Genomic DNA, 12,778 nt, shown 5'->3' with positions numbered 1-12,778 from the left:
CCTTTCCTTTCCTTTCCTTTCCTTTCCTTTCCTTTCCTTTCCTTTCCCCTTTTCCCTTTTCCCTTTTCCCTTTTTCCTTTTTCCTTTTTCCTTTTCCCTTTTCCCTTTTCCCTTTCCTTTCCATGGTGAAGTGACTCAGGGGATAGAGTACGAGACTTGGAGTCAGAAAGACCTAAATTCAAATTCTGCCTAGAATACTTTCTAGCTCTGGTTCTGTGACCATGGGCATGTTTCTTAACTTTTCTCATCCTCTATTTCCTCATCTGTAAAATGTGAGGAATATACTGCATGGTCTCTATGGTCCCTTCCAACATCAAATCTGTGATGCTCTGGTATAGCCACACACATTAGGCACAGACAATCTGCATTGGGCATGGGAAGACTGTCACTCCAGTTTCACTACTGCTGCTGATCCCCTAAGGAAAGAGGAGAAGGGAAAACAGAAGAGGTAGGAATAGGTAGGAGGAAAGAGAACTTGAAAGACTAAAGGGAGGGAACAAACATCCACTACTGACACCTCAGGGGCAGCAACATGGCTGTTAATTCTTGTATAAACATTTCAAACTGGGATAGTGATAGGTGGGGAAGGAAGCCACGGGACAGCAAGGAGGAAATAGCTTCTGATGCATGTACACAATTGACTAAGTGCCTGGTTTGCCCAAACTTCCTGGGCCTCAGTTTTCTCATCTGTAAAACAAGGATATTGCATGAGATAGTATTTGAGGCTCCTTTAATCTCTAAATCTATGAATCCCTATTTTTTATAGCTAAGAATATTCAATCCCAAAGAGGAGATTTAACTGAAGCTATTAAGTAGTGATTAATAAAAATGGAATTTGAACTTGGACTTCTTCACTACAAATCCAACACTTTCTGCCATGCTTCTTTAAGCATTTGGTGTATGCCAGGCACTGTGTTAAGTACTTTATATATATTATCTCATGGGACAGCTAGGTGATGCAGTGAATAGAGCACCAGCCCTGGAGTCAGGAGGACCTGAGTTCAAATCTGACCTCAGACACTTAACACAAAAAACAAGCCATGTGACCTTGGGCAAGTCACTTAACCTCAATTGCCCTACTTTCCCCCTTCCAAAAAGCAAAATAAATAAATAAATATTTTCTCATTTGACCATCACAATAACCCTGGGAGATAAGTACGGTTATTTTTTTTAAAGCAATCGGGGTTAAGTAACTTGCTCAAGGTTACACGGCCAGTTATTTCTGGGTGTGGTGCTGAGTATCTGAGGCCAGGTTTTGATCCAGGTCATCCTGACACTGGAGCCGGTGCTCTTACTCGCTGAGCCACCTGGCCGCCCCTAAGCAATGGGGGTTAAGTAACTTGCTCAAGGTTACACGGCCAGGTGTTTCTGGGTGGGTGCTAAGTGTCTGAGCCTGGGATTTGATCTCCAGGTCTTCTCAACACTGGAGCCGGTGCTCTTACTCGCTGTGCTACCTGGCCGCCCCGATAAGTACGGTTATTATCCCTATTTTACTCAGTTGAAGAAACTGAGGTTAAATGACTTGGCCAGGGTCACATAGCTGATAAGTGTCTGAGGCTGGATTTGAACTCTAGTCTCAGTGTTCATTGTACCACCTAATTGCCTCAGTGGATTGTAAGCCAAGTGAACTGATGTTTTCTTTTTTTGATTTTTTAATTAATTTATTTACTTTTAGTTTATAACATTCAGTTCCACAATCCCTTAGTTCCCTATTTTCTCCTCCTCCCTCTATCACATCCCCCTCATGGGGGCATACAACTTATATAGGTTCTACAAATACCTTCTTATTAAACATTAGTCAAGCTGCAAAGAAGAGTTATAACCAATGGGGTAAACAACGGGAAAGAAGGATCGAAACAAAACCAAACACAAAAGAGAGAGAGCAAGTAGTTTGCTTCAGTCTGCATTCAGACTCTGTAACTCTTTCTCTGGATGAGGATAGCCCTTTCCATCATGAGTCCTTTGGAGTTGTCTTATAACCTTGCATTGCTGAGAGGAGCCCAGTCTATCAAAGTGAGTCGTCACACATACGATGTGTCTGTGATTGTGTACAAAGTTCTCCCAGTTCTTCTCTCCTCACTCAGCATCAGTTTATATAAGTCTCTCCAGGTTATTATGAAGTCCATCTGCTCCTCATTTCTTATAGCACAATAGTATTCCATTACATCCATATATCACAAGTTGTTCAGCCATTCCCCAATTGATGAGCATGGCCTTGATTTCCAATTCTTTGCCACCACAAAAGAGCTGCAATAAATATTTTTGTACATACAGGTCTCCCTCCCACTTGTATGATATCTTTGGGATACAGCTGTAAAGTGATATTGCTGGGTCAAAGGGTATGCACATTTATATATTTTATATATGCTCTTTGGGCATGAACTGATGTTTTCTTAAGATTTCATCTCTGTTCTTCTAAGAGGGAAATTAGTGTCAAAGAGGACAGCTGGGAAGGGGGGTGTTGCAGAGCATTCTAGGCATGAGAACCAGGACAAAGCACGGAGAGTAGAGAGGTCAAGTTGAGAATAGTAATATGGAGTGGCCAGTTTGAATCCCCAGAGACTACTTCAGAGCCTTGAACATAGGACTTAGGTGTTTGTTGAATTGAACTGATGGATGAGATATACTGTTAATGTAGAATAAGAAGATATGTACTGAAATTAGTGCAGTATTGGGAAAGTCACTTAACCTCCTTCATCCTTAGTTTCCTTATTTCTAAAATGAACACATTGGACTAGGTGGCTTCTGAGGTCCTTTCCAGAAGCACATCTATGATCCTGAGATGTTAGGAATATGAATGAGTGAGAAGATGGTTTCACTCTAGTACGTTTATCTAGATAAGATTATGGGCAGAGGGGGAGTCTTTTGGTAGGAGTTTTTTAGAACTGAAGATTAGCAGGGTGGTAACAATGTGGGGTCAGTGGAGCAAGGGATCAAAAGTTATAGGAGAGAGCACTCTTGAAATAGTTGAGTCAAGTCTAGGTAGAGAGGAAAGAGAGCAAAGTGAGATTGGACCTGGGCCAAATGGAAAAGGAGAATGACCAAGAGACTGAAGGTCAAATTGGGGGTGAAAAACAAGCCTGGGAAAAATAAAGGGGAGGGAGAGGAAGAAGGAGAGGAGATTATAGTTAGAAAGAATTTCAGCATTGGGAATTTGGTAATGGAATGTCTGAAAGATGGTGAGGTCTGAAGTATGACCACCCTGGTTGCTGGCTAAAGTAGAACAGAAGTGGAGGTCACAGTAATTGAAGAGTTCAAGGAACAGAAGGATAGAGTGTTTGAAGGGTAATCAAATGTGATGTTTTGCTTGTCAACACATTTTCAATGAAGAAAAGGTAATACTCTTAGACTGTTGCTTTTTCGATCATCAAACTCCTATTATATTTCTCCATCCTTTTTCATTAAACTACATCAGTGAAAGAGAAAAATCTAAGAGAGTACTCTTCATCTCCCAAACATTTTTATATGGTTATAGTTTTTTGATGTAATTTAAGATTTCCTTCCTTTCACTTTGTTTGGCTCTAGCAAATTTGTATGACCCTGCTGGCCAGCTCTCTCTAAATTCAGGCTCACTCACTCACATGTCTCATTGCTGCTAGGGAAGTCAGTTTTTTTCCTCCTGTGGCAAAGGGTCATGCTTTACTCTGAGACTGAAAGGAAAGAGAACAGGATAAGTGAGGAAATTGACTGGCTGAGGGAAGCGTGTTTTTTTGTTTGATTTATGTAACTTTAATTTTACTTTTTTTTAAGTATTAGTTTTTTTTCCTTTTATGTAACTTATAAAAATATTCTTAGTCAAGCAAAACAAATTTGTGCATAGCCATGTCTAAAAATCTGTCTCTTTCTGCATCTTGAGTCCTTTCATCACTCACCTTTCTGTCAAGAAGTATGTACCCTGCTTCATCACCAGCCCTCTGGGATCATGGTTGGTCATTGCATTGAACAGAGGAATTGTGTTTCAAAAGTGTTCCTTTTTCAATGATTTTCTTGGAGTATAAATTCTTCTGGTTCTGTTCATTTCATTCTGTATCCATTAATACAAGTGTTTCCAGGCTTCTCTGAAATTGTCCCTTTTGCCAGAGGAAGAGTATTGAAGAAGTTTATATTGGATGATTGTAAACTCCCCTGTAGAGCAGAGTAAGAGGTTACCTACTAGTGCTGGGAACTTAAGGAAAGAAGAGAAAATTTCCTCTCTTTATGCTTTAGTTTTCTGCCCCATTTTCTAATTTGCCTTTTTGCAGCCCTCAGGGAACTCTTGCCTTCCTTTCTCCCTCCCTCCCTCCCTCCCTCCCTCCCTCCCTCCCTCCATCTTTCCCTCCCTTCCTTCTCTCCTTCCTTTTTTCCTTTCTTCCTTCCTTTTTTTCTTTTCCCTTTCCCTTCTCCCCATTTCCTCCTCCCCTCATTTTCCCTTCCCCTCACATTTTCACTTCCTTCCTTTCTTCCTTCCTTCGTTCTTATGACCTGGGATAGGAGAAGTAGGGCCAAGGTTGTTAAACCGGTATCTAGTGGTGACAGAATTGCCAAGCCACAGGGTCAGTCATGCTGTTTCATTGATGAAGAAGATGTTAGAGTTTGATCCTAGACCTTAAGTAGTGTCTTTCTCCTTACACTTGTGCTCATTAAGTGGCATTTTATTTTGGCCTGACACTATAGAAACCTCTGGAATCCCACTGATTCTCCCAAGGAGGGATGATTTGGCCAGCAAACACTTCTCTGAATTAAAGCAGTCTTCCTTGGCCTGCCAGGCTTTTTTGTCCTTGTCTAGAACCACACCCTTGGGGAAGGGCCAGAAGTGGATTGGCCTCCAGGGCCTGGAGAAGCAAGGGGACGTGTTCACGGCTGTATTCTCTTCCATGTCAGAGTTTGCTTGCGACAATAAAAATGATCAAATAAGCCTGTTTTTTATATTCCTGTTGGCAGAGACTCTGTATCATGTTGTTTTTGCCCAAAGCACATTTTTTATGACCAAACTTGAAGCCTGAGAAATTGGGGCTTGGGTCAAAGGAGCGAATGAGCTTCTTGCAGAGCTGTCAACTATACTGCTAATTCATAGGTTTTGGTAGTGACACCCATTTTGACCATTTTCGAGGCAAAAAAAAAAAAAGCAAGTTGTACCAAAGACAGGAATGATAATTATTAGTGTTTTTTTTTTGGGGGGGGGGAGGGTGGCAGTGGTGCGGAAACAAATTCTGTAATCTTAAAACTTGGTTGAAGGCTTTCCCAGCCGTAATTATCTGCACTGTGGTCTAGTCTATTCGGCCTTGAATTGTCTCGTTCTGTTGTCATTGGGAGGCTACAGACATGTGATTAAAGCTGTTGGGGCACAGAAGTTTTCCTTAATATGAAAGCTTCATTTGTACCAGGTTTTCATCTATCCTCCTGCCCATCATGGACTGTCCTTTTCCAAAAGCCATCTTGAAAAATTTCAGTGAGTTACGAAAGATATGAGCCTGAGAATGTCTCCTCAGTAGTAATGGCCCTTGGGTGGTAAGGTCAAGGTCACAAACAAAGCTTAAGGTTGAGCTTTGCCTCTCTGAACACTGGCCTCAGTGAACCTAAATATTGAGTTAGGCAACTAACCCAAGAGGCATCTGAACCAACAAACCAGTTTAATAGCTTGCAATGGGAAATATCACTTCCCTTCAGGGAAATCTACTTGGGAGACCAAATTAAGATCAGGAGGCTGCTTGGCTTGAGGCCCAGCTTTCCTGTTGGCTAATCCAGACTCTATCTCCCTATAACCTTGTCTGATGATTCACTGTCCACCTTTCTTTTTTACCCCTCACCCTCTCAGGCCTCATCCTTTTTCAAAGTTTCAAGCTTCTATTCTCCTGATTCCATCAATCCTCACATCAGAAGTTCCTGGGTTGTGTTGGGAAGAGGTTCTCTAGGAACCCCTTTTAAAAATGCTTTTGACCTTAAACTTTGAGTGCTTCACCCAAAGAGGATATGCTTTCACTCATCACAACCTAACTTTGCTTCTGCTTTCTGTTTCTCCAGTCCCTACTGCTTTTTCTATCTCCTGGCTCTAATTGTTTGTAACACAAATTTGTGTTAATCTTGTGTTAATTAAGGTGGTCCTTACATTAGAAAAGAGGCCACACAGGTAGATTTTCTCTGTCTCCAGCTAGCTAAAAATCAACTTCACTTTGGTTTTCATGTGCTATTGTTTAATGGAATAATGGAATAAATATGATGCCTTCATATTCAGGTGGGCATGAGATTAAAGGACAGGCAAATCTGTCCCATTCAGTTTCAAGGAGATTGCATGACATCTTTCAGAAAAAAATATTAATCATGAGAGCTATGAATCTAATTAAGATATGAAAAAATAGTCCTGTATCTGAAAGGCATCTCCAGACATTCTTGTCCATATGTTCCAAATAAGCCTCAAGTTTAGCTGACTTAGAAGCATGGTAGTGTATAGAACAGCCAATTTTATGCTTTCTGTCTGGTATGCTGAAGCAATTGTGTGCTGTGATAACCCTGGTGAATGTGAAGCCACAAACTACTTTGGATGGTTTCAACAGGGGATCCCTAAAATGTTAACTCTTCTGAAATTGAAACTGTGGTCTTGGAGGATAAAAGCCTGAGAAATCACAGAAGAGTCCTTTTCTTTTGTCACTTGGAGTTTTGAATAGAAAGTCATTCCTGGAGTCAGGAAGACAAGTTCAAATCCAACCTCTGACACATTTCTGATTATGTGACCCTGGACAAATGACTTAATCTCAAAGTGCCCTGGGCAACTCCATAAGATTATAAATTTCAGAGAGGGCAATGATTTGCTTTTGGTGAGGGAGTTTCTGCATTATAAGTTCCCCACACCAGTGAAATCATAGATTTGGACCATATTCTGAATGGAGGAATTAAATCATGCCTTTATGGAGAAGCAGTGTAGTTTGGTAAAAAAGGATGTTATAGAGACAGTTAGGTGATACAGTGTTTAGAGCACTGACCCTGGAGTCAGGAGGACCTAAGTTCAAATCCAACCTCAGACACTTATTAACTGTGGGACCCTGGGCAAATCACTTAACCCTCATTTCCTTGAAAAATAAAAAGGGTGATATTTTTTAGATGCTATCCTCTGGAGGCAGACGATCGGGGTTCTGGGTTGTAAACTCTTTGGGCAAGACATTTGACCTTTCCAGACTTTAGTTTCCTTATCTGTAAAAATGGAGAGGGGGAGTTGGATTAGAAGACCTAAAAGATCTCTTCCACTTCTGCATAATCCTATGATCATATTACCCAAGTAAAAACATCATTTAAACTATAAAGGGAAAAAAAGGGTTTGTAATTTTATTTTTCTTTTCAGTACTCAATTTTTATGTCTTGATAGGCAAGGGATATATGATTTTAGAAACATATATCTCTAAATTTGATATCTCTACTATGGATAGTCCTAAAAGCTCCTTATAAAAGACTCATTAAGTGAATGTTCTTTATAGTTAGAATCCTAGCTGGAAGATCCCTGGTGATTAGGGAGTAGGGTCTTCTTTTGCAGATTGGGACACTGAGGCCCGGGAAGGTTTAGGGATTGGCAGCAAGTGGCTGTGTTGGGATTCGAACCCAGGTTCTCTGGACTCCAAATCAGCACTCTTTCTGCCTAGTACAATTCTATAAACGTAATGTCTGTTATTATATGGTATTATATATTAGAGACATTGTGGTAGTACAGGACACTGTTTCTAAAGAACATTTGAAGTGAGTCATAACATATTTGCTTTTTATTTTACAGGGGTTGTTGCCTGTGAGCCTCCTAACAACAAATTAGATAAATTCACAGGAGATCTCTCTTGGAAAGATAACAAGTACCCACTCAACAATGAGAAGATAATTCTGAGAGGCTGTGTATTGAGAAACACCAGCTGGTGCTTTGGGATGGTTATTTTTGCAGGTACATCTATCTTTCCCTAGTTTTCTTTATTTGTTCTCTCCTTGAGATACACATCAGCACATTCCAGCCATCATCTTGTTAACAAGCCTAAGTTTGTTTGGATGAGGGCAAGGCTTTCTCCCCCTGTCCCCACCCCCATTCTCCATAGAAAATGCTGCTCTGTAAACTGTAGATTTCAATGGAAAAGACTTGATTATTCTACTGGTTGCCTAGCCCCTTTGGCTCCAATGTATACATGCTTAGAAATGTACTTTCTAGGATATTTAAGCCTGATTAAGCTATGAAGGACACACACACACACACAGAGTCCTGTTTTTCTTGTTTTATGTCCTTATTGAAGGACTGACTCTGCTATTTTTGTATGTAACCCTTGTGTCTGAGACTTTCATGACAAAACAGGCCAGGCCCATACTGGGTGATCTTACTTCTCCTGGCTTCCCGCCTCAAATTATGAAACCGGAACAAATATATACATGCTACCTGCAAAAGAATTTGTCACTTTTCATCATTCTTCGAATACAGCATACTAATACATACAACATACCAACCAAGCAATCCTTCCTTTCAAAATAGAGTTTTGGGAGCAGTGTAGACTGGGAAGAAATAGTGAAAAAGGAGGACTCCCCTTTCCAGCATTTATACAAAAGGCTGAGCATAGTTCATACTATTACAGAGGAAGCTTTACTAAAAGAAGGAAAACAAAATAGAGGCTCAAAATAGAGATATATGTGAACATCTTCAGAGTCACTTACAATCTGCAGTTGGAGGGCTTCTCAAGTATCCTTTCCCTAGCACCATCCTCTCCCCTCCAAGTCCTTGCTTTTGTTAACTGCTCTCTATGGTGCTTGTCTCCCCAACAGAATCAATCAATCAATAAACATTTATTAAGCACTTACTATGTGCCAGGTGCTGTGCTAAGCCTTGGGGGTACAGGCAAAATATAGTCCCTGCTTTCAAGGATAGGAAGACCCCATGCAAGCACATACATACAAAGCAAGTTAATGTAGAAGATTAATAGGAATTGTTTCATTCTTTGCATTTGTTTTCCTAGCCTCTAGCACATGGTAGATAAGTGTTTAGTGTTAAATTAATAAATGTTTAATGTTAAATTAATAAATGTTTATTAATTGTTAATCAAGGGTTGGGGGAGAGGATGAAAGACTTTTTTATTCCCTCTAGCTTTCTGTTATTGTACTTGGTTCTTTCCAACTCCATAGTCTGGACAGTTTTCTCACAAGGTTCATAGATATAAAACTGGAAGGGGCCTTAGAGGCAACCAAGTTCAGTCTCCTCACTTTATAGATGAGGAAACTGAGGTTCAGAGAGGTTAGGTAAATTGGTCATGGTCACACAGGTAGTAAGTGTCTGTCTGAGGTGGGATTCAAACCCAGTGCTTCCTAAAACCTAATCTGGCACTCTATCCATTGTACCATGCTGGCTCTTTGGGGACTACTCACAGGATAATAAGATGCAAAGTTGAAAGATTGGAGGTTGTCTTGTTCAGCTCTCTCATTTTGCATTTGAGAAAACCAAGGCCCAGAGTATCAAGTAATCTGCCCAAGCTATTATAGGCAGTAGGCAACTGATCTGGGGTATGAATCTGGCCCTTTGGACCCTATGGCTCATACTGTTTCCACTACATCATGGTGCCTCCTGAGAGTTCTTCAATCTTTTGCTGCCATCTCCCCTGTGCAAGGTCAGGGCAAAGCCTCTGGAGGCTTCTTTTTCCCCTCTGTGTGCCATCATTCCCCTCTCCCTAACTTAATTGCCTTATTTTGTTTTTGTGTTCCAATATCCACTCGTTATTGGTTTCACCCATCATCAGGGATATCTTTAGGTTGTCACCATTTGTCACTCTTCATCATTCGCCTTTCCACCACACATACAGCACTCTAACCAAGCAATCCTTCCTTTCAAAATAGAGTATGGGGAGCAGTGTAGACTGGGAAGAGATAGTGAAAAAGGAGGACTCCCTTTTCCAGAATTTAAAGTCTAGTAAACAGAAGGGCAAATAGAGTCTCTGTTTTGTTGAAGACTCAAAATTTACTCTTCTGTCTGGACCCTGCAGTTCATCTTAACATTTGGGGATGTCATAAATTTGATAGTAGATGCTAAAAAGAGAAGGGACAGTTTATTCTTTTGCCTGTTTTCCCCCTTTCTCCACACTGTCTCTGTGATTAGAGCTATGCTTTGTTGTTAAGAAAGAATACAATGAAACCATTTTATGAAGCCTTGTGAACACATTCATAGTTTTGGTTGCTAGCATACCATTTTGAGCCAGCTATTCACCCTGATACCAAATTAAGATGCTTCTTAGGTTCATGGACTATGTGTGCAATTAAAAATATGAATGCTTTGGTTAAATAGCTACCATCATCAAAAACAAAAAAAAATTCATTAAAGACTGAAATATTCCAAATCTAAGAAACTCCCAGTTTTTGCTAAATATTCTCAGCTGTGTCTGTTGGTAAAAATCCTGCTATTTGGGGCACTGCCATTTTAAGGTCATGGGAAATCCCTAGAAATATGGCAATATATGTGTGGTATCTGGGGATTCCATCTGGCTCCATAATTCTCCAGATCAGATGTCTTTATTATTTGGTCAAGGAAGTTAGCCCATGATCAGATATTTCCTTCTGTCTTTTTTTTTTCCCCATTAGGATATTTTTTTTTGCCTAACATGAATTCTGTGACTGTTTATCAACTTCCAGTCAATCCATGAGACTTCTTTAAAATGTGCCTGTGTATGAAATGATTTTTGTTTTTATATCACCTTTACTTTCAAATACCTTCCCCTACTCTGACCCTGAGAGTCATCTTATAAAACAAAGTGAAAAAAGGAGGAAAAAATGCAGCTCAGAAAAACTTAGTAACTTATCATACAAGTCTGACATCATATCCAGAATTCTACACACATGGTTCCCCACTACTGCAGAGAAGGGAGAAGGTGACCCAGGAGCACTGTCCAAGGTTGTGATAGTGGGGAGGTGAGAATGATGGCCAGAGTGTATGCAGTAGTGAGGCGGTGGCTGGATGGTGGTCATTTAATGTAAATAATTAGATTTACAAGCTATCTGACTTTCTAGAAGAGTGAAATTTCATAGTCTGCAACTTTCCTAATCTCAAGTGTGGGTCAGGAGAGAGAGTCAGTGAGTCCAACCTCCCTCTTTTGTTTTACAGACAAGGGAACTGAGACCAGGTCTGCCCATGCTACTACTCCCTTGCTTATAGGTCTTCAGTGGCTCCTTATAGTTACTTCTAGGCTCAATCACAAGCTCCTCAGTCTGGCCATTAAAGCTATCCATGATCTGGATCCAAACTGCCTTTCTAAGACATTTTATATTGCCCTACCTCACCCATACAAACTGTACTAGTCAAACATTCTAGTCAGTCTATCATTTTTCTTCCTGTTTTTTTGTTGACTAACCCCTCATCTCTAGAAAACATTGCCCCTCTTGGCTAGGCTTTCCATAATTCTTATCTTCTTTAAGGTGCTATTTAATAAGTAACATGTTATCTAAAAGGCACACGTTTTCTTGGTCTTATTTTTTAATCCTACAGTGTCTAGCAAAACATGCTGCACATAGTAGGAACAGGAATTCCTTCTCCTTGCTGTGCTTGAACAATTCTAGTGATGAGGAGCTCTCTACCTCCTGAGGAAGTTTATTTCATTTTTTTGATCACTCAGTTGCCAAGAAGTTTTCCTTTAAATCGAGATAAAACATGTCTCTCAACAACTTCTGTGCACTGCTTCTAGTTTTTTTCTATGGAGCCAAGCAAAACAAATCTAATTTCTCTTTCATATGACAGCCCTTCAAACACTCCAAGACAGCCTGGTGACCCCCTCATTCTTCTCTTCTCCAGCATAAACATGCCGAGGTTCCTTCAGATGATCTTCATATGAGTCATTCTAATTACCCTTTTAGAAAATGAAGTTTAGTCTGGCTTGATTTGGTTTTAATGAACCCATGCTAGTTCTAGTGAATACCACTCCCCTTTCAAGTGTTCGTAAGATGTCCCTTTTGTCAGAAATTGAAGTAAAGTTCACTAGCCTATAGTCCTTTTGCCCATTTCTAGTCCTATGACACCTCTGTCATTCCCTACAGTTTTTCAAATATCATTAACAGTAACTCAGCAATAATGTCTGGAAATTCTTTCAGTACCTTAGAATATTCTTCCTGCTAAATTGAATTCTTTGAGAATAACTAGATATCTTTGTATCTCATTTATCTTGGGTTTCAATTTTCTATTAACCACTTCAATTCTGTACTTCCAAGTCTGAAATGGAAAGAAAAAGTGGAGCTAGATTATTTAATTTTCTTTCCTTACCCATTGGTATTATTTAATCTTACCTAAAATTGATTGTATTCTTTGTATTCTTTCTTCTCTTTCTCTTCTTCACAATATAATTTTTAAAAAATTTTCTGTTTCACCTTAGCATTTATCAAAAGGCTCAGTTTTATTGGGGGCTTTAATATTCCTGACATTTTTATGGGGCCTGTGAAAATTCAAGTCCACTTTTATTTACTCAGTTTTTTCTCTCCCTGATTAATGCTTGATATTCTCATTTGTTTTCCCACATGTATTAAAAAAAATCAAGTCACAAGTCTAGCTCTTGTTGCTATGGTTTTATTGAGTTCTACTAAAAAACCCTCGTTGGTAACATATTAAATACAGAAATGAATTTAGGCAGTATTGTTATTTTTACCATATTGATCAGACCTATCCATGTACCATGAATTTCCCTTCTGTCATTTATATCTTTATTTCTATCAATGCAGCTTTATAATTATCATTATATAGTTATGCATGTCTGGGTAATTTAATTGTCATTTATCTAATTTTTTGTCACTATTATAAGTGGAGCTTATTTTTAAAATAACA

The 12,778-nt window shown here is 39.6% G+C and overlaps 1 protein-coding gene across 10 annotated transcripts in view; it reads left to right on the top strand.

Moving 5' to 3' along the window:
- Positions 1-12,778, top strand: part of ATP8B4 (ATPase phospholipid transporting 8B4 (putative)) — a 346,626-nt gene that overhangs the window by 201,769 nt on the left and 132,079 nt on the right. For all 10 annotated transcript variants that reach the window (XM_069098021.1, XM_069098022.1, XM_069098023.1 and 7 more), the window contains one exon: positions 7,736-7,894. In XM_069098021.1, coding sequence (XP_068954122.1) covers positions 7,736-7,894 — 159 coding nt within the window. The remainder of the gene's footprint in view (positions 1-7,735; positions 7,895-12,778) is intronic.

Source organism: Petaurus breviceps, unplaced genomic scaffold (genome assembly GCF_028583685.1).
Source record: "Petaurus breviceps papuanus isolate PSGF00001 unplaced genomic scaffold, PetGlider_PUasm1.0 37, whole genome shotgun sequence".
Classification (NCBI taxonomy): Eukaryota; Metazoa; Chordata; class Mammalia; order Diprotodontia; family Petauridae; genus Petaurus; species Petaurus breviceps.
This window is presented reverse-complemented; position numbering and strand designations above follow the sequence as displayed.